The sequence below is a fragment of the Rhinolophus hipposideros genome (assembly GCF_964194185.1).
Source record: "Rhinolophus hipposideros genome assembly, chromosome: 1".
Classification (NCBI taxonomy): Eukaryota; Metazoa; Chordata; class Mammalia; order Chiroptera; family Rhinolophidae; genus Rhinolophus; species Rhinolophus hipposideros.
Window position 1 is genome coordinate 78455318 of NC_138047.1, and position 22507 is coordinate 78477824.

Sequence of the window (22507 nt, forward strand, 5' to 3'; positions counted from 1 at the left end):
ATATAATATTAGAATACAATTGAGATGTTTTAAACAAGAATTTTAAAAAGTTCATTTTATATCTTAGTGATGAGTGTGCCTTTGAAAGCGTTTATTAAACATATTTGGAAGGGCTTGTTTAAAAAAGACTATCAATTATACTAAATAAAAGACATTCAATGTGCCAAACTATATATGTCTTTATAGTGGGTGAAGATTTGTCATTTATCTTTCAAAATTAATTATGCCAATTGTTTCCAGCCCACACATCCTGAGTTGGAAAAATGGTTTTTATCTCATTTTCCTCATTTATAAACCTTGTCTAACAACAGTTAACCACAATTCAGAATGGGCAGCACAAAGCTGAATTTTGGTGGTTCCTTTACAAGAAAAAAAGAATCTGTTTTCCTCCTTAGGGTCCTGCTTTTCTTTAACGAGGGCAGACAAACCATTCACCACATCCCCAGAGCTTCTGAGAAGTTCCCCCTTGAGAAATCTCAGGGAGTAAAGGAAAAACAACTTCAAAACAATGAATGAAAGGCCCATCACTATTTGTCTTGCCCTTTCCCAATCCTTGCCCCACCCTATCCTTTCTACTATCTACATATCTCTTCTCAGTTTCAAACGTTTTTCCTCTTATTTTCCCAAGGTGAGCTGCCTTTTTTTGTCACTCCATCTGCAAAAGGGATGGGGAAAAGGTCATTCAGAAATCACACCCAGACATGGTGCTTATTTTCCTAAGGACCGGACTCAGAAGACTATAAAAGGGGCTGGGACCATAAAAGGACTAATTTCAGGCAAGGGCAATGTGAGGAGAGGAGAAATGAAAAGGCTCAGAGCAAGGCCTCTTCAGACAGTCTCTTCCTGTGCCTTCCGCCAGACCTTTCTCAAATGCGAATCTGTTTCCTCAGGAATGCGGATCAGGGTTTGGCAAGTACGGTTTTTTTGTGTGTAAATAATAGAATGGTTAGTGTTTCAAGGCGGAAGCATGAATGAGTGCCCACAGTAAACCTTAAACATGATTATGTGTCCACTGTTGTGATGCAGATGCAAATTCTCTGAGTCTCACACTAACTCCGTGGTCTCCTGTGAGTAAGTCTAGCTAAAGGTCACACACACAAGCCCACATCTGCCTCCAGGCAGCAGAGCACACTTGTGCACACCCATCGTCACACTTTCAACTCATAAGCTACAGGTTCAGTCACATGTACTTCCCTTCCTCCCTGCCTCACCTTGTTCTCTTTCCTTTCCTCCCAACCCCCAGCCCTTGCTCCACACAATGGGATTTTTGTTTGCTTCAGTAGCATGTGACAGTGCAGTCCCTGCTTTGCCTAGCTCTGTGCTGCAGGTCTCTCAGGTAACAGGTGGCAACTTCCCCTGTTGGATTCTAGGTATAAAAAAGAATGACCTCATAGGGGTGGGGCTCTGGGACGCCGTAGAGGTGGCAGTCACAGCCAGGTAACCCAGGAGCAGAGTCCTTTAGTTAGAAGGGGGCCGTTAAAACTCGTCACTCTAGTGGCTTTAACCCTCAACCCTGAGGCACTTTAGCAACCAGCCATTTCCTGCAAGCCTCTAAAGCTTGTCTTTGCTTCAGATGGAGCCCGAAGCCACTGGGAAAGAAAACATGGGCACCAAGAAAAAGAATCTGACTTTCTTGAGGCCCAGGCTCTATATGCTGGAGAGAAGGAAGACTGACACTGTGGTTGAGAGCAGTGTTTCTGGGGACCACTCTGGTACTTTGAGGAGGAGCCAGTCTGACAGGACCGAATACAATCAGAAATTACAAGGTAACCCAAGAGAAATCAATTATTTCAGGGTCCTGCCCTCCTACCTTTTCTTCGCCTACTCTTCCATTTGCAAAGAAAACACTTAAGACAGAGGAGAAAATCGAATATGACCTCCTTTATAAGAGGAGAATAAGAAAAGTAATAATAAAGTGAAAGTAAACGTAATTCATAAACTATAGGAAAAAGTTACTATGTGCTTCAATAGTTAAAGAGCCAAATTCTGGATTATTCTTAATATTGAAGTATTTTTCTTGATGAGAATAATTTTTTTTCCCTGCTGCCTTTCCCTCTTCCTTCTCCACCCAACTTAAGAAGTGGGAAGCAGTAGAAAGCAAATAATTTACAAACCTACAAAAGAGAGTTTATCTCAATAGATACATGTGAGATGTCACACTCTGAGATCTATCTAGGTAATTGCACTGAAGTGTGATTGTGGTTATCTTAAATAGTGACGTGAAACTACAATCGTGTCTGTGAAAAATAAGGAGTGTTACAGTCAGCGGGATGGCATAATAGGATTTGCTGAAAATCACTTAGGTGTTCATTCCTTTAGAGTGAACCGAATAATACCCAAATATGGTAAGCGATGTTTAGCACGCTTAGATTGAATGGCTTTTGAGGAAATAACTTCAGGTTTATTTTGTGATGGTTGTGAGATAATTTGGCAGTTCTTATAACACGTCCTCTCTTTCAGGCCTTGAATTTCTAACTCTTCCTATCTACCCTCTCTCACTCTTTCTCTCTTTTTTCCTCCCTTTCTCTTGAAGGTCACTTGTTCTAGAAAACTTTATTTTGATGCTGATGTTGTGCAACGTTTTAAGTATTCATTGCGTACCTGTTATGTGATGCTCCAGAACCTGTCTCCCCTTCTCTGAGCACATTGTGTGTTTGAGCTCTCGTATCACACCACTAGCTTCACTCTGGACAGAAAAACTGTAATAAGGCTAGCACAATCAATGGGACAAGCTTATACTTAGCAAGTCTCTTTCCTCAAAAATGTGCTTGCACTTAGTTATGCAAATTAATTAAATTAAATAAGTTGAATGCATTTAAATTAAATTTTTAAAGATTCCTATTCTGAGCTAATATTAAAAAAAAATCCTGATAGCTCAGAATTAAAATGCAGAATCAAGTTTTATCCTTAAAGGATGTTTATATAAATGGGGAAGGAGTATCATTTGATCTTTGAAATTATTCCCAAGGAATAGGATACATTGGGAAGAATGTAAATTTTGAAATTATACACATTTTGTTTCCAGTCTTGTCTCTTCAATTTACTACCTATAAGATTTTGAGCAAATTATTTAAAATTTCTGAGCCTGTTTCCCTACCTGTGAAAGTCGGATAATGATACTTACCACACAGTATTTTGGGGACAATGAAGTTAGATAATTACAAGAAACACCTAGTATATTAGCTGACACCTGGTATGTGCTCAATAAAAAGTCGTTATTTTTAATTCTAGGAATAATGAGTATCATGATAGAATGGGACTTGCCCTCTATTAATCCAAATTTTCCTCATCTACTAATCTATTTCAACTAGTTTCTGTCCTTTGATGAAGAGACCATATATAGCAATTCAGGAAAAGCCCACTGCTTCATCCCTAATAACATATTTCTTCTGTCTGAGATTCACTAATTCAGCACCTTTTGGGTTCAGATTTTCCGTTAGCAAAATAAAAATGGAAAATACCGTGTTTGCCCCGAAAATAAGACCTGGCAGGACCATCAGCTCTAATGTGTCTTTTGGAGCAAAAATTAATATAAGACCCAGCCTTATTTTACTGTAAGAGCCGGTCATATATAAAATAATATAATAATAATATAATATAATATAATAACATAATATAATATAATATAATACTGGGTCTTATATTAATTGTTGCTCCAAAAGACACATTAGAGCTGATTGTGCAACTACGTCTTCTTTTTGGGGAAACATGGTGCTTTTTGCTATTCACTTCCTAAACTTAACTAAAATAATAAGTCTGTGACCACAAATTACAGCTGATGATTGTTGGTTACTTTGCAGAAGACCTCAGGCTTCTTGTGCTTTCCATTGGCTTTGTGATTTTCCTGTGATCTGTGGAATTCTGTCTTTAAAGGTGGAAGGAAAGACTTGGGAATTAAGCCACGTTCCTAGAACTGACTGTGCTGGAGAAAAATCATAAAGGAATGTAGAGGAGGAGAATGTCAGAGCTGTACAGATAGGCTGGTCTCCTGATAAATAATGTTTTTTAGATGTGACTCTTAATAAAATCCAAGTCTGATATTTAATGTAACAGCTTTGGCAACAATGGAAGACATTTTGTCATTAATATTCAAAGCAATCAGTTTTGTGGGTTTGCACTGTGGTCCTACTATATCCATTATCATGCAAATGAGTCCTAATCACCTCAAGATGCTCTTTATTATTGCAATGTCAAGAGTTTTTCCTTTGCCTACCTTACAACTGGTAGTTTCCTGGGAGGCACTAAATAAAGACCTGAGCTGCTTAGCACCCTCAGTTTAGATGGCCTGAAGCCATTGTGAGGTCACAGAGTGCTTTCCAATACTGGAAGGCAGCCTCAAATTATTTAGTTGGTTGTCAGTATTGCTCTCTGAGTGTTACAATTCTCTCCTGTCTCCCTGGAAGCAAATTCTCTGGGTTCTGGGGCATATAAGATCTTCCTCTGGTACCTCTGGGCTTGCCTCTTAACTCTTACTCTATACCTGTTCAATTCAATTTCTGACAGACATCACTTTAGTAATGTGAATCCTAAATTGTAACTTGGGGGAAAAAATGATATAGTGGGTGAAAGCTACCAGACTAAACAATAGAACATGGTTTTAATGACAACAGGATAAAATCTTTATAGAAGATTGTGATCCCGTCAACATAGTCATTCCTACTAAGCCTCAAGATGTACAAAAATAGTTCCATACTAGCCTACTGTTAGTGACTTCTTTATTTCTTCAACAGATTTGTTCAGTTAATTTATTGAAAATGTTCTGTGGTGAGCAAAACTAGAATACGTGCCAGGAATTACATCTACAAAATCATAACAAAAAAAAAAGAAGTCTGACCTTTACTCTACAGGGGCTTAAAGACTCTTTGGAAAAGATAAGACAGGTAAACAAATGCAATAAAATGACAGGATAGAAGTGGAGCTGGGATCAATATGTCCACAAAAGGAGGAAATGGTCTATTCAGGATTGGGTGGAGGAGATTGTTAGACAACCTTGGAGACGATAAGGTGGGGTTGAAGAAGAAGGTGCAGAATGGAGAGAGAAGTGTGTTTTAACCTCTTCCTTGTACTTATCTTTGTCTGAAATTATGTTGTTTGTCTTCTCACTTTCTATTACTGACTCTCATTTCCTCTCCCATCTCCCATCCCCCAACTTCATGAAAGAGACCCTATCTGTCTTGTTAACTGTTTCATCTCTGCACTTAGAATCATGCCCAGCACAGAGTGAGCTCTCAGTAGCTTTCAGATAGAATGAAAGACGGGAATGTCTTGTCTAGGCAAGGAATCAGTGTGAGGAAAGGCAGCAAGGCCTGAATTAAGTGTCCTTGTATCTTCATATGTCTCCATAAATAAAGACAGTTCTTTTTTTAAAGCTTTTTATTGAAACATAGCTAACATACAATATTATATTAGTTTCAAGTGTACACAATAGTTATTCAACATTTATATACCTAAAGAAGTGATCAACATAAGCCCAGCAAACACCTGACACTATACCACACTATCACAATATTAGTGACTATATTCCCTATGTTGTATGTTACATCCCCATTACTTATTTGTTTTATACCCGGACATTCAGTTTATTTTCTATTAATTTCACATGTACAGCATAATGGTTAGACATTTATATAATTTAAGAAGTGATCCCCCTGACTAATCTAGTACCCACCTAACATTATACATAGTTATTACCATAGTATTGACTGTGTTCCTTGTGCTTTACTTTACATCCCCATGACTATTTTGTAACTACCAATTGGTACTTCTTATTCCCTTCACCTTTTCACCCTGGTCCCCACCCCCTTCTATCTATCACCTCAACAAATCTAGTACCAATACGACACCATATATAGTTATTACAATATTATGTGTTATGCCCTACATCCCCATAACTACTTTGTCACAACATATTTGTACTTCTTCATCCCTTCCCCTTTGTCACTCACCCCGAACCCCCCGTGTTATCTGACAACCATCAAAATGTTCTCTGTATCTATGAGTTTGTTTCCGTTTTGTTTGTTTATTTTGTTCTTTAGATTCCACATGTAAGTGAAATCACATTGCATCTGTCTTTCTGTGTCTGACACTCCACTCAGCACAATAGCATCCAGGTCCAGCCATGCTGCCACAGATGGCAAGAACCCATTCCCTTCCATGGCCGAGCATTATTCCATTGTATATATGTTCCACCTCTTCTTTATCCTTTTATTCATCGATAAGCACCCAGGCTGCCTCCACATTTTGCAATTGTAAACAATGCTGCAATGAACATATGAATGCACATGTCCCCTCAAACTAACGTTTTGGGTTTCTTCAGATACATACCCTGAAGTGGGATTACTAGGTCCTTCTTTGATTCTTGTTATAGCTTTTATTTCGAAGTTTATTTTGTCTGGTATAAGTATCCTTATCCCAGATTTTTAAAATTTTGTTTCAATTTTCATGAAATATCTTTTCTTTTTATATCCCTTTACTTTCCATCTGTGTGTGTCTTTCAATCTGAAGTGATTCTCCTATATGCAGCTTATGTAAAGGTCTTGTTTTCTTATCTATTCAGCTCTCCTATGTCTTTTGAGTGGAGAATTTAATACAATTACATTGAAAGTAATTGTTGGTATATATGTAGCTATTGCCATTTTATTATTTATAATTTTGATCTTTTTTTTTCTGTCTTAAAGAAATCTCTTTAACATTTTTTGCAATATTGTTTCGATGGTGACGAACTCCTTTAACTTTTTCTTTTCTGCGAAGCTGTTTGTCTGTCCTTTGATTCTAAATGATAGCTATGCTTGGTGGAGTAATCTTGGTTGTAGGTCCTTGCTTTTCGTCACATGTTGTGCCAATCTGTTCTGGCCTGCAAAATTTCTGTTGAGGAATCAGAAGACAATCTAATGGGAGATTCCTTATAAGTTACTAGTTGCCTTTCTCTGGCTGCTTATAGGATTCTCTCTTTGTCTTTAACAAAGAGACAAATTGTCTGAACCTTTTTCATTCTAATAACAATGTGTCTTTGTGTGGGCCTGTTTGGGTTCTTCTTGTTTGGGACTCTCTGCATTTCCTGAACTTTATGTTTATTTCCTTCACCAGGTTAGGGAAGTTTTTAGTCATTATTTCTTCAAATAGGTTCTCAATCCCTTGCTTTCCCTCTTCTCCTTCTGGTCCCCCAAAGATGTGTGTGTTGTTATACTTCATGTTGTCCCAGAGGTCTCTAAATTATCCTTATTTTTCTAAAAAAATCTTTTTTTCCTTCTGCTCTTTTCATTGGGTGTTGTCTGCTACCTTATCCTCCAAATCGCTGATTCAATCCTCTCCTTCATCTAGTTTGCTGGTGATTCTGTCTAGTGCATTCTTCATTTCAGTTATTGTATTCTTCACTTCTGATTGGTTCTTTTTAATAGTTTCCAGGTCCTCTTTTATGCTTCCTAGCTCTTTGTTGAAGTTCTCATTAAGTTCCTCGAGCATTCGTATAACCATTGCTTTGAACTCTGTATCTGGTAGGTGTTGTTTGCCTCCATTTTGTTCTGTTTCTGGAGTTTTCTCCTGCTCTTTCATTTGGGGCATATTTCTTTGTTTTCTCATTTTGGCTGCCTTTCTATTTGTTTCTATGTATTAGTCTTGTTATGTCTACCAGTCTTGCCTGGTGGTCTCATGCAGTAGGTGCTCTGTGGGGCCCTGGCACAGTCTCCCTGGTCACCTGTTCCAGGTGCTCCAGGAGTGTCCCTTGTGTGGGTTGTGTGTGCCCTCCTGTTATAGTTGAGTCTGGAGTGTTATTGACACATCAGCGGGTAGGATCGACCCTCAGGCTCATTGGCTATGGGTTTTGGCCACATCCACAGCTTACAGGCTGCTGTGCATTGGGGGGGGGGGGCTTACCCCACTGAGTAGGATTCACCTTAGTGGGCTCTGGTGTCTATTGAGATCACCCTTTGGGTGTGCTACTTGTGGGGCTAATTTGTTGGTGCTCTGCTGGTCTGAAACCAACCTCCAAGTTCTGGAGCCTCTTGGGAGGGGCTCTGGTTCAAGCTCAGATCACCCATTGCCTGTGATGGGCCATGGACTACCTGGTAAGAGCTACATAGTGATCTGTGGTTGTTCACTGCCTGTGCTGAAGTTGGAGGCAATTGGGAGAGGCTATGTTATGAACCACAGATGGCTGCCCCGCTACTGGGTCTGGGATAGCTCTGCAAAGAGCCAGGATAGCCCAAGGCCTACTACCACCTGCTAGCTTCATTAAGTTTCAGCCCCTGATAAAGCATAGTGCTATACCCAAGGTGGGTAAGGCAGGATCTCAGGGAGTCAGTAGAGTGGGAAGAGTTGTGGTCACCAGGTGAATGTAGACTCTGGTTTGGGGCCAGTGCTGAGCCTGGAGCGAGTCAGCAAGAGTCTCAGCACAAGGAGGCCAGTTGCTGCCTGCCTGGGGTCTGTCGGACTGATTGTTTTCCAAGAAATGGTGCAACATGGGTGGGGCTGGCTGCTTGAGAAAGTGCCTTGTCGTTGGGGGGAATTGGGTGGGGCAGGGTGGAGCGAGCAGAGCTCACCAGGCCAATCAGATTCAGATTTGGCTGTGAGGGGGCGGGCTCAACACAGGAAAGATGGCATCTACCTACTGGCTGCATAGAACTCCACACAGGAAAAATAGTGACAGTCCTCCAGTTCTTCCTTTGAAGCCACACACCTCAGTCTGCCCCCCATTATGCCTTCAACAGCCCCTTGAGTTACCGTCCCTCCTCCTTCACCAAGGTGAGTGCCTGTGAATGAGAGTCTGTGTGTGAGCCCTTTAAGAGGACAGCTGGGTTTCCCACAACCTTCTGTCCCACCTGGATGTTGGAATCCCCACTGTTTTTCACAGCCAGTTGTTGTGAGGGCTGTTCCTCCCGGCACTAGTACTCTGGGCTGGGGAGGCTGGTGTAGGGTTGGGGCCTCTCGCTTCTCTGGGGGGAACCTCCATGGCTGAGATATTCCTCCTGGTTCTCAACCACTACGTGGAAGTTTGGGGCCAATCCGTTTCATGTCTCCACTCCTCCTACCAGTCTTGACGTGGTTCTTCTTCATATCATTAGTTATAAAACTTCTGTTCAGCCAGACTTCAGGTGGTTCTCCAGGTTGATTGTTCTACAATTTAGTTGTAATTTTAGTGTGTTCATGAAAGGAAGCAGGCGCAGTATTTATCTACACTGCCATCTTTGGCCTCCTCAGTAAAGATGATTCTTCAGTTAAAAGAAGATAAACATAGCAGAGATCAAAGTGTACAGAATTGCCTATGTAACAGGTAACTCTTAGTGGAAGACTCTCTCATTCCTGACTCTATCTTTTAGAGCATACCAGACCATTTACCTCTCAGTTCATTCCTCTTCTTCCATTCAGAATTCAAGTACATCATCTTAGCCTCCAGTCTGGCTCAACTCCTAATTGTCATTTTAATGGAAGCCACAGAGAGTGATCATAGCAGGGGAAATTTACTGGCTACGTTGTTAAACTCCTTTCTTTGAGAAATGATTGTGTATATAATTATATGTATGAATTCTACATTTGAAATGTGCGTGATTTAAACAGTGATGCACAAGAGTGCCTGGGTATATGAAGATTATCTATCTATCTGTCTATCTATCTAATCTATCTATTGTATGTAGACATAGATATAGTTGTGTGTGTGTATTTGAGACATATTTCTGTAATGATTAAAACTTCTTATGAAAAGTTTATTGATTAACATTCAGCAGCCTTTTCTGAAAACCTTATATAATATTACTGACATTATGGGTTTCTTTTCAAGGTGGGTGCTATAGGATGAACGTTTATGTTCCCCCAACCATCACCAAATTCATATATTGAAGCCAAATCCTGAATGCAATGGTGTTAGGAGGTGGGGTCTTTGAGAGGTAATTAGGTCATGAAGGTGGAGCCCTCATGAATAGGAATAGTGCCCTTATAAGAAGAGCCATGAGAGATCTTCCTCTCTCTCTGCCATGAGACAGGACCCTTATCAGACCCTGGATCTGCCAGCACCTAGATCTTGGACTTCTCAACCTCCAGAATTGTGAGAAATAAATCTTTGTTGTTTAAGCTACCCAGTCTATGATATATTTGTTAGAGCACCCAAACTAAGACAGTGGCCATATTAAGCCTCTGGTGAATATTTTGGTCAGTGCATATTTTTGCTTATTAAGTACCAGGTGAAAGTGAGAGGGGTTGGGTAAAATGTCATTACTGTTGCTGAGAACACAAGTCAAAATCACATCTCCAATTCATGATAGGTCTGTGATCTTTTTGTTTGTTTTTTTGCAAAGGCTATCATATTATTCGCATTAAGAAAGGATTGTTTGGTTATTTTTATGAAAGCCTGACGTTTTCTCACTATGGTGATCATAAGGAACCACGCTACCACATGAACTTTATATAGAAAAACAGATTTTGCAGTATTAGGTCAAGTGGCTCAAATAGTAAGTTAGACTTGTAAGAATATGGAGTCATTTAATTGGTAATGATTTTTAAGAACAGAGACAAATCCATAAGTGAGTAGGAGGAGTTGTTAACACTGAAAGGTCTGGTGATTTTTGTTCAAGACCCAAGGAAACATGGAACAAATTGTTTATCTGTCTGTACATGTTTGTATCCCAGTGATACAAGCCCTCTTTGCTCCTGCCTGTTCTTTCAGCATTAAGTCACACCTTCCTCTTTCCCCAACTCCATGCACCCTTCAGTGAAATGGGAAGTACTTGGATCAGTAATGTGACACCAATACAAATAAAGCGTCTCTCATAGCTTGAAGGGCACCTTTTTATAAACCTCAAAGCCATTTTAAAACTAAGTAATTTCTGTTTCGTCACATGCATGGGAATCAAAATGAAGCATGCAATTTTGCTTTCCTTCTTTTTCAATAAAAGTATTTTGCAGTTTTTAAAAGAGCCATATGAATCAAATAAAATGTGAGTTCCAGAAATCAAGAAAATTTGAGCTATTCCACTATGCCCACATTGTGATAGGAAAACATTTTAACTTTCTCAAAGGTACAGTTTCTAATTGTACATTTTTTGTTCACAAAAGTGACGGGTTTATCAAAACACAAGATGAAAAATCAAGAGGGAGAGAGGAAGGAATGGAAGGAAGGAAGAAAGAGGAGGAGAGAGAGGGAGAAAGGGAGAGAAAGAACTCAGCTGTATTTCTATGCATAGAAATGTACCTTAAATAGTGACATAGTTGAGGAGATGGGTGAGAGAAAAGCACTCAAGCTACACTCATCCTTGTTTCTGTTGAGACAGGAAAGGAAAATCCTCCTTTTATAGAATTACTTTTGCTTGATGCCATAATTCTATTAACTTCAGTATTTTTGTGGGTATCGATTTCCTGGTAAAGATGGAATTACTGCAAGAATTTCTAAACTGGTAAACAATATCACCATTAGAACCTGGAAAACTTTGGCTTCAGGTTGTGCTTTAGAATATCCCTCTACAGTCCCCTCTCCACCAAGTACGTGGGGAGTCTTTGGGGCCAGGGTTACCAACAATCTGGGACTCCTTACCCTTATTTGTAGACTAAGTTCAGGTTATGTGGGGCCATGGAATTCTCTGTTCCACAGGCCCCAATACTGGCTCCAAGTCCTCCAAGACCTTTTCCCACTCCCATTCTTCCCAGCGGTTGCTGGTGTGCCAAAGGGCAGTTGATTATGGAGGTGTGTGTGGAACTCAGTCATGCTGGGGTGTTCACACCCAGCCTACCAGGCCCTGTGGGTGGGAGAGCACTGGTAGAGGGAAGAATACGGATATAGACCTCAGGATTGGGCAGGCTGATGTGTGCTCCAGGGCCTCCTAACAGATTTTGGCATGAAACTCAGAGGGAATTGAATTGAGAAATCTAAATTTGAACTTGGCCTTCCAGATTATTATGAAGGTATGTTTATCAAGTTAGAAGGAAATAACATATTTTATTCGACAGTTTCATAGCTTCATTTAAAACTTCCAAATGTGTAGAAATGGTTCGTTGGTCTCCATTTGTACACTTGAGGAAGGCTGAATAGGAGTGGTTTTGGCTGTAACCTCTCCTCAAGATATTGCCCTCCTGCACTAGGTTGTGGAAAGTGAGAGGAAAGGGAAGGGAAGGGAGAAACTAGGTGACTGTCATCTGCTAGGTTCTATGTTGGCCCAGGGGCTTTCACACTGTGGACCTGAGAAGATCCAGCCTAAGAGAATGTGTTTTAAGAGTTTATTTGAGCCAAACTGAGGACAATTGCCAGGAAGCAAAATCTCAATGGGTTGAGAAAAGATTCTGAAGAATTATAGTTTTAGAGCTTACTTTATACATTAGAATCAAAGGAGGCGATGAAGGGAGGGTGGGGTTACATGAAAATTATTGGTGGTAAATTAGGGAGGCAGGAGAAAGCAAAGTGGGGGATATCTGTGAAATTGGATAAAAACTAAAACAGAGAGAGACATACTTCTTTTACATTGGTGGTTATGGATTGCTAATAATTACAGCACATAGAGATGATATACGGGGAACAAGATAAGAATGAGGGGTTCTGTGGTCTCTTGCTCTGGTGGGAGGTTGTGCCCCAACAGGTCTGGAGAAGAAACAAAATTACTCTGACATTCCAAGGGTATGAAGGGTATGTTGTCCTAGATGCAAAAAGACAATAAACAGGCTCACTTGAGATACAGACTGACCTTTGTCAAGAATGCGACAGGCCCAGGATGTGACTACTCGTCATGACCTGCTTTTAGTTAGGAATTTTGATCTTCAGACCATCCTCTGTGGTTACTTTGGTCTCTGAGTTTGTAAGGCCTGCCATTCAAGCCTCCCCTGAGCTTGTCAGGTTTAGTATGTGGTCCCCTTTCTGTCCACAATGCATTGTTATTTAACCCCAAAAGTCAGTGCTGGTTTTATAGTTTAAAAAATAGACGTGTAGGAGAGAAAAGACTTTCCATTTACTTTCCCTGGATTGATAGCTGGGTCTATGAAATAAACTGACAACAGGCAGATTAACAGGAGAAAAGGTATACACGTGTATTAATTTTTAATATTATGTGCCCTGGGGCATCACAGGAAAAACAAAGTGAATACCCCAAAACAGTGAGATTTGAGAGCTTATATACATCTTAACAGGGGAAGAGGAAGAGGAAGAGAAATGTAAGCCCCTTAGGGAAGAGTAAATAATTTTATGAAAGATGAATGGGCCCTTACAAGAAGAGATGGGAGATATCATAGTTTGTGACCAAGTTTGTCGGGTGTGGTGTCGACTTCTAGTCTCTTCACCTGTGACAAGAGTCAATCTTTCCTGGCTGATGGAAATCTGGGTAAGGGGATTAACGACAACTGAGTTCCTTTTGGAGGATCTGTCTTTAGGCAGAAAGAGGAGTGTGGAGAAAACCTCTCTCTGCATCTGCTGTTTTTCAAGTGCCCTCAGCTCAAAATATTCAATATACCAAAGTGGCAGATTTTGGGGTGGCATCTCCTGAACTCCTTCAGGTGGTAGAGCTTGGATTTGAGTTCAGGCACTTTAAATATTTGCAAAATAGAATGCATGCAATTCATTGACTTAGGAGGTGTTTTATCTGTGTGGTTTATGAGTAATAAATCAAAGCAACGTGATGACGGCAGCATCTTTTATAATGTGATGACATTCCTCTACTACCAAGATAAAGCTTGACTTGCCCAAATTTTCATTTTGGAATACACATTCTTCCTTGGGAATTATTGTGACATTCCCCTGCCAGAGTGTTGCTGTTCAACAAATGCTTTTTGTTGTTTAATTGTCAGAAAACAAAATTACAAAGTTAGGTTAAGCAAACCTGCTCCTATAGCAATAGTTTAATGATCTCTATTTCCCACTTTGCTTGAATATCTTGATACTATTTCGTTAATTTCATGCCTGCCATCATTTATTTATTTACTTGCATTTCTATAAAACCTAATATACATCTGAAACCCTGAAAACCCTATTCTATAGCGACGAGGATGGGGTGGAGGGTGGAGGTAATAGTGTATGCATTTGCACATGAAAAGAATGAAATTATATGCTGGAAACAAGTAGCTCTTTATCTGGGTAGGTGATGTTCCAATAGAATGAATGGATAAAGAAGTTGTGGTATATATACACAATGGAATACTATTCATCAGTAAGAAAAGATGAAATAGGGACCATTTGTGAAAACATGGATGGATCTTGAGATTATTATGCTAAGAGAAATAAGTCAGACAGAAAAAGCAGAGAACCATATGATTTCACTGATATGTGGTACATAAACCAAAAACAACAAGATAACAAGAGAAACAAATGAGAAACAAAAACTCATAGACACAGACAATAGTTTAGTGGTTACCGAAGGGTAAGGGGGAAAAAGGGTGGGAGATGAGGGTAAAGGGTATCAAATATATGGTGATGGAAGGAGAACTGACTCTGCTGCATGGTGAACACACAATGAGATTTATAGATGATATATTACAGAATTGTACACCTGAAATCTATGTAAGTTTACTAACAATTGTCACCCAATAAACTTAAAAAAAAAAAGAATTCTACTGAAGTCAGCTTAACTCGTGTCTTAATTGCAGCAGGAAAATAGAATGTTATGATTAAAAGCCTTTGTCCCGGGTTGTTCAGAACAATTTCTTTCTTAATGAATGAGAAAACAAATGAACATTCTCGGATACCTGCACTGAGGCCCTTGATAGAGAATGTAATCTTGACTATCTGACACCCAGCTCTTACTTGAAAAAGGAAACTGAAAGGTCATGTCATCCAGCTACTGCTCTAAGTACGTTGAGTCATTGTACCCATCACAGAAATTGTCTTTCCTGAATGCTTCTTAATGTTAGGTCTCCAGGGTCACTACAAAAAGCTGTCACAGATTTCTGCTTCTGTCTTTGTTGTGAAATAGTTGATGAAGACATTGTTTACCTCTCTCTGTGCCATCCAGTTTTATTCAAGGAAAAACTTTTGCTTCTCTTAAGAATTAGAACATGTCCCCCTTCCAGATAAAAACAAGTAGTGTACGGTATTTAGCTGCCTGGAGCTGAGAGTCAAATTTGCACCTAATGCCTGGCCTTTATATTAGATGTTTTCCCTGGCTTACAGTTTCTTCCCCCAAATCTCAGTGAGTATGGCTTTTCAAAATTGAAATTTCTGTTCACTTCTTGGAGCATCCTTCCCCGACTGTCCTACCTACAGTGGTATATGGCACGAAAGACTTTTCCTTTATCCTTTTAGGTTCTATGTCTAGAGTCTGTCAGTTGAGCTGACAGAAAAAAGATTAATAGTGGGAAAACATATACATCTTGTTTGATATTAATATTTTTACATATCATGGAGGGCTTCATAGAAAGAGTAAAATCATAAAGAAACAGACCGAGGGGATATATACCATTTTTAAAAGAATGTTAAGTTATGGAGATGATTTAAATTGTAACAAGACAAAGGAAAATGAAATTTGGCCCAGGGGTGTTAAATTGTGGGAAAGTGAATAGGAAATATTTGAGGGAAACTTATGGAAGATAGATGTTATTTTAGTGAAGTTACTTGTCCAGACTCATCATCCCATCCCAGTGATGAGAATGTTCTCCTCTTCCTGATGTAGAGATGACATCTTTCTCACAGGAAATTTATACCTTGTTTTTAATTCTCTTAAAGGGTGAGGGCAGAGAGCCCTTCTTGAATCTGCTGTTTCTCAATTGCCTTCAGCTGAAAATAGTTAATATGCCAAAGTGACATATTTTGGGGTGTTATGTTCTGATCCCCTTAAGGGACCTTCAAACCACCTATTGCGCTCTAAAATTATGCTACTGTATTCTATTTTTGCCTCCCTCTTCCATTTGAATATACCTCTCCTTGGGGATAGAGACTGACTTTTTTTTTTTTTTTTAGCACTTAAGCAGTGCCTGGTATATGGAAGATGCTCAGCACAATGATTACCTAATGATTACTTAATGATTAAAAGATATTCAATGACTAATTACAACTATATTGACCCTTACGATTGGTATACTTGTCTTTACAATTCTGTCATTCTTATTTCCCCACTACTTAATTACTTAATCGTAATCAACTCTGGGGTTAACTGCTCTAAATTCCTTTTTTCTTTTTGTAAAGAGAGAGAGAGAATGTAAATAAATTTAATTTAACAAGAAAATAGAAAAAAATTCCTTGGCCAAACAAAATGAGATTTCAGTTTTAATGAATTTATTCAAAAAGCATTTGCTCGGTGTTCCTATGTGCCAGGCACTGAGTAGATCCTGAGAATGCAAAAATAAAGCAGAAGCAAACCTAGCCTCTTGAGTGAGACAGGCAGTAAACCAATGTGCTCTGATTCCACTTACATGAAGTACCTAGCTTAAACAAATTCATAGCAACAGGCAGTAGAATAGTGTTTGCCAGAGGCTCCGGAAAAGAAGAGTAGGGAGTTAGCATTTAATGTGTATAGTTTTTTTGGAAGATGAAAAAGTTCTGCATAGATGGTGGTGATACTTTCACAACAATGTGAAAGTACTTAATACAGTTAAACTGCATACTTAAAAATAGTTAACACAGTAGTGAATTTTGTCATGCATATTTTACTACAATACAAAATAATAACAAAGTTTGGAAACTCCAGGTTACAACATATACATATTTGGTGCTATAGGTAAATACTTCTCTGACAAAATTGAAGCTTCATTACATGGCAGTTGCAAGTGAAATTATTTTAATGTATTTGATTTTTCATATGTAGAGTATAATCAACATGTAGCTGTAATTAAAATTTTCTTTCAATGAATCATTAATCATATGAAATTTTAAATTGGGATAAACCAATCAGAGAAGCTCAAATCCTGTATCTTTTTTGCTATATGTTCCTATAAATATGTATAAATTAACAACAGAAATGATCATACCAAACAAAAGACTCAACCATAATTTGATCTTGTTTTCAAAATATCCTTCTCCATGTTTATGTCTGTGTTTAAGCCTTGGTGCCTTTTCCTGTCATCAGATGACTTTATGTGTAGTAACAGTCTATTCCTATAAACTCACTGTGTATACCCTATGTTATAATATATATTTTTGTACTGTATTCATGTAAACTGAACATATGGTACGTGGCTCACTGTTTTGTGTATGCTGTTTGGAACCTGTGATCTGAGGTCATTGATTAAGTTAAATTAATAGAGTCTGTTTCAGTTAGTTGTGAGGAAAGCCAACTGTTTGTCATTTGTCTTAAATATGTAAAAATTAGAGAATCTTATATTCCTATATCTAAACCAGCATAAGGTTTTGATGAAAGAGGGCAAAAAAGCAATGGCACTCAGATAATTTGTTCATAAATTATGCTAAATTTCTCTTTGCCCTAAATTCATGCATGATTGACAAACTGCTCTATTTTCTTAAAGAGGACAATGAGGGGATCATGGGATTGGTCTTCATTTCCATACCATGACTTAATGTCTCTCTAGGTTCTGCTCAAAAATCACCTTATTAATGTGGCCTTCTCTGACTTCTCTCTACACAGTAGTAACCATTACCCACCATCTGCTTTATTTTCTTTCGTAGTGCATTATCACTATCTGGCATGCTCTGTGTTTGTTTATTAATCAGTTTATTGTTTCTCTCCCATCACTAAAAATATGTTTCATAAAAGCTGAAGTTTTTCCCTGTTTTTTTCATTGCTATGTTGCCAGTATCTAGTAGGGGATTTCTCAGCATTGCACTGGGGACATTTGGGGCTAGATAAGTCTTTGTAATGGGGTGTTGCCCTGGTCATTGCAGATGTCAGCAATATCCCTTACCTCTACCCACTAAATGCCAACAGCATCCCCACCCTCCATCTACGACAACCAAAAATGACTCCAGACATTGCTAGATATCCCTGGGGAGATGGGGGTACAGGGAGCAAAGCTGCCTGTTGAGAACCACTGGTCTAGAACAATGGCTGCCTCCAGGAGCACTCAGTAAGTATTTGTTGAGTGAATGAACAAATGAATAAAATCAGTATTTCTTAGCCAGTCGAAATTTTGCATTCTCAGCAATAGAACAATTACAACAGAAAAATTGAACACAGGGAGTACTTTACCAAGTAAAGGCCCTTTCTATTCAGGGCTTAAAATTTATCCTGTTTCACTGGTCTTCTCCTGCTAAAGACTTTAAATAAAGACATTTCCAGAAAGTACACATTTGTTTAGCTCCTAAATTGTTTTGGCTGTGTTATGCTGATCACTGTAGGAGCTTGTAAATTCAAACCAATGCCACATAAGTATTTTTCAAGCCAGGTAAGCTGTTTTAAATTCCGTTTTGAAATCCACTTCTCCACTTTCTGCAGCAATTAGCAGTCAGGGGAAATAAATCACATGCCCATCGAATGAGGATAAAATATTTCCCTGCCCCAATGTTTGAGCTTTCAAATTCAGAGCAGTGGAGGGTCTGCTCCTTCACATTTTCACTTAATACTTCACTGGCTCCTCGCCAAAACCTGTCTGACATGCAATTATTTTCAACCTATTTCACAGAAGGCCTGCTTCATTCATCTTTTTGCGGGTTGGATTTCCATTGAAACTGATAAAAGATTTTACTGTGTGAAACTCAAGTCAGTAGTGTTCAATGCAATGCTAAGTCAAGGTTTTTAGGTTTATGGGGGTGGGCATGAAACACAGCGTGGAGAGGAATGAAAGAACATTAATAATCATATCTGGGGATTTGGTAAAGATCTGTCTGGAATAAAACCCTAGATAGAATTATGGGTGGTGTTTCTACTATGTGGTTAGAACGAAATAGATGGGGTGGGGGGGTGATAATGAGAAGATCTGAACTCAATTTCTCAGTCTGTTGCTTAAGGTAAAAGACTTAACTTTCCCTAGAAATTTGCTTCCTTTTTTATATTATAAGATAGAACTGGGTAGACCTTATCTCCTCTGCCTGCTCTTTTCCCATTGTGCCTTATTTCTTTAAATGGCACCATTACCCCCTTAACACTCAGAAATCTGAGTGTCATCTTGACTTTCCATCTCTTTTATCCCTTACATTGATTGTTCATACTAATTTTATCTCCTAAATTTCTCTTGATCTGTTCAGTTCTCTCTATCCTCTTGGCAACTAGACTAACCTTAACTGCCTCTGTCTCTGCCGTAGTGACTAGACGGCTGTCCAGGTTCACGGCCACTTCACGGTCTCCTTGCCTTCAGGCTTGCTTTCTACCCTCTTCCCTGACATCTGATTCTACTGAGACCAAAGGGATCTTATGAAGAGAATCTGATCATGTCACTCTTGTTTAAAAACTTCCCATTGATGTCTCATTGTTTTAAAAATTCCAGATTCCTACATTCGGCCTTCGTGATCTGTGTCCTGATAATTTCCCTAGACTCACCCCCTTACCACAGGCTCTAACATTTGCACTTCAATCACACTAAGCTTTTTTCAAATCTTTTTTTGCCACCAAGGCTTTGGACATGCACTCCCTCTGCTCAGAGTACTTTCCCTTCTTCTTGACTGATTCTGCTCTTAGATCTCATTTAAGTCGCTTCTCCGGTAGGCCTGACCTCCAGGCTGTGCGATGCTCAGCTTCAGTCACAGTTTATTGTAATTGTATTTGTACACCGGTTGTAAATATTGACCGATATTTTGAATTACGATGCGATTTGTTTGAAGAATCTTTCTAGAATAATTTTCTCTTCAACCTTTTACAGTTGTCTCATTCAACTCCTAATCTAGCAGCAGTATTTTGGCAACTTGATTGTATCAAATCATTTCAAAACACTGAAGCAGTTTTCATGGAAACATCACTTTATATGTTTGATTAAATTAATGTAATTACAATATGAAGTGTAACTGACATAATCAGGTTTGCTGTTGAACACAACTAATTCTTGGAAAACATGCAACTTAATCATTAAGTGGTAAGTGCATAGACTTCACTTGGGATGTCTTAAGGAGGCAATGGAAAGCACTGATTTATCCTGCGACTTTGATAACCTGTCTTTACTTCTAGACTATACCTATCTTAACTGTAAGGACTGTTAGTTTATTTACTACTGTATGCCCAACATAAACCATAGTACCCGCTCAAACCCAATAAACAATTTAAAAAATTGAAATTAGATGCAAGGTTTCTTTAAAAACCATGGAATTTGTAAACTTGCTAATTTACCTTCAAATTCTGATATTTTTGATTCTTGTTTAATTATAAACATGTTTGTGGTTGTAATGAAATTATGAATTAGTTTAAGGCCAGTTTTGTTTAAGGCTTGTTTTGTATTAGACTGTGTTCTCCACAGGGAAGTGATTCTGCAGGTTGCTCAGTAAATGACTGTTGAATGGTGTGTGTAGAAGTATGCCTGCCCAGTATTGGGGAAGTCAGGGGGTATGTGAGTGTAGGTGTTGTGAATGTACGTGTTGGGAAGCAAGGGCTTAAGCCAAACCTTCAGCTTGGTATATGAAAATATTAGCTCCAACTCTTATTTATTAAGAGATAAGTGACATTTCAATGTAATTATAGAAATCAAAACCTATGATTATTTATAGTAGCCATTGATAAATAATATAATCTAAGGACCTTAATCCAAATAAATGACAATCTAGAATTTTAAAAATACATAATAATAAGCTGGGTACGTTGGCAGGACATATATCCTATTTTAGTCATCTTCTTGCTCTTTCATGTTTCTTGAGAATCGGGACATTTTCAGTGACTTCCTCAGAAACTTTTTTGCATTGGCAATTTAGCTTCAGGGTAAATGGGAGAGAATCAAATTTTTTAAATTCAGGGATTTATATTATGCCCAACAGCATGCAAGAACTATAACCTCACCTCATTTAAATTCAGCCTGAGTAATAAGAGAGCACAATAGGCCTGGTATTGAATCGACTCTGTAGAAGTCCTTCCTGTTTTGTGCTTTTTCTTAGAGCAGGTCCAGAGACAAGGAGGGTAATTTCCTGATGGATGCTCAATTTCCCCTCCCACCCTTGGAACATTTGCAAGGAAAAAAAAAAGAGGAAGAGCAGGTGCAGCCATTTAGAACCAGATATAGAAAAATGGCAAATAAATCATGGTCATAAAAATAATGACTGACAGTTTTTGAGAGGTTTCTGTGTGTCAGACACGGAGTTAAGCAATTTGCGTGCTTTCTCTGAATTCTCCCAACCTCATACCAGTGAGTACTGGTTAAACTGCAAGTTTAGTAGCCATACTGGCTTGGGTTTGAATCTATTTACTGTGGTGTGACCTTGGGCCTTAACCTCTATATATTTCAGCTTCTTTGTGTGTAAATAAAAGGAAGGACATAAAAAATCGTGAGGCTTGAAGAGCTAACATAAGACAAACTCAGTATTTAGCACAAAGTGAGTACTCAAAAATGGTAGTCTCATCATCATTATCATTACTATTGTTTTTATTTCCCTTCTACAGATGAAGCAATTTAGAGAAGCCAAATGATTTGGCCACAGTCACACAACTACTGGGCAACAGAGTCAGAATTGAATTGTATATCTGCATGTCCAGCACAATTCTGCTACATATAACACAATGTACCCTGATCACAGCCTAAGCAATTAGGTGGTAGAGGGAATAGAGCACAGGCCTCAGAGCTAAGCACATCTGGTTTGAATCCCAGCTCTCTGCCTATTCTGTGAGTCACTCACAGATAAGTTTTACTCACGTTCACTGTGTTTAGTTTTCTCATTTTTAAAATTAGAGTAATATCTCATTTTAAAAAAATGTTTTCTTTTTCAAAATTGTGTTAAATTTATTGGGGTGACATTGGTTAGTAAAATTATATAGGTTTCAAGTGTACAATTCTATAATACATCATCTGTATATTGCATTGTCTGTTCACCACCCAAAGTCCAGTCTCCTTCCTTCATCATATATTTGACCCCCTTTGCCTTTTTCTACCTACCCACCACATCTCTTCCCCTCTGGCAACTACCATATTGTTGTCCCTCTGGTAACCACCATACGGTTATCTATGTCTACCAGTTTTTGTTTGTTTATTGTCTTATTTGTTTGTTGCTTTCAATTTTATATCCCACATATGAGTGAAATCATACGGAAATCATGACTTTTTCCATCTGACTTATTTTTCTTAGCATGATATTCTCAAGATCCATCCTTGTTGTTGAAAACGCCAGTATTTCATTGTTATTGCTGTGATGAAGACTATAGATAATGTATCTTTATAAAGCTGGAACATAACAGATGCTTGATAATGGTTGCCCTTTCTCTAGGCTAACACAATATATTATAATCAGTATAATTGCAGTTATAGTGTATATTGCTTTAATATGAAAATAAATTGTAAGAATACATACTTTTATGAACAAAATATGCCATATACATACAATGGAATATATTTAACTTTCCAAAGGAAGGAAGTTCTGATATGTGCTACAACTTGGATGAACCTTGAAGACATTATGCTAAGTGAAATAAGCTAGTCACAGAAGGACAAATATTCTACAACTTCACATATATGAGGTACCTAGAGTAACCAAATTCATAGAGTAGGATAAAAAATAGGATGCTGTTTGCTAGAGGTTGGGGGGAGGAAGAAA

General features: G+C 38.6%; 1 protein-coding gene across 1 annotated transcript in view; it reads left to right on the forward strand.

The window, feature by feature from the left end:
- The first annotated feature begins 1567 nt into the window (after positions 1 to 1567).
- ARHGEF38 (Rho guanine nucleotide exchange factor 38) overlaps positions 1568 to 22507 on the forward strand; it is a 120565-nt gene continuing 99625 nt past the window's right edge. Inside the window, exon 1 of the mRNA XM_081045103.1 lies at positions 1568 to 1766. Within this exon, the coding sequence (XP_080901229.1) occupies positions 1574 to 1766 (193 nt within the window). The 5' untranslated portion in view covers positions 1568 to 1573. The remainder of the gene's footprint in view (positions 1767 to 22507) is intronic.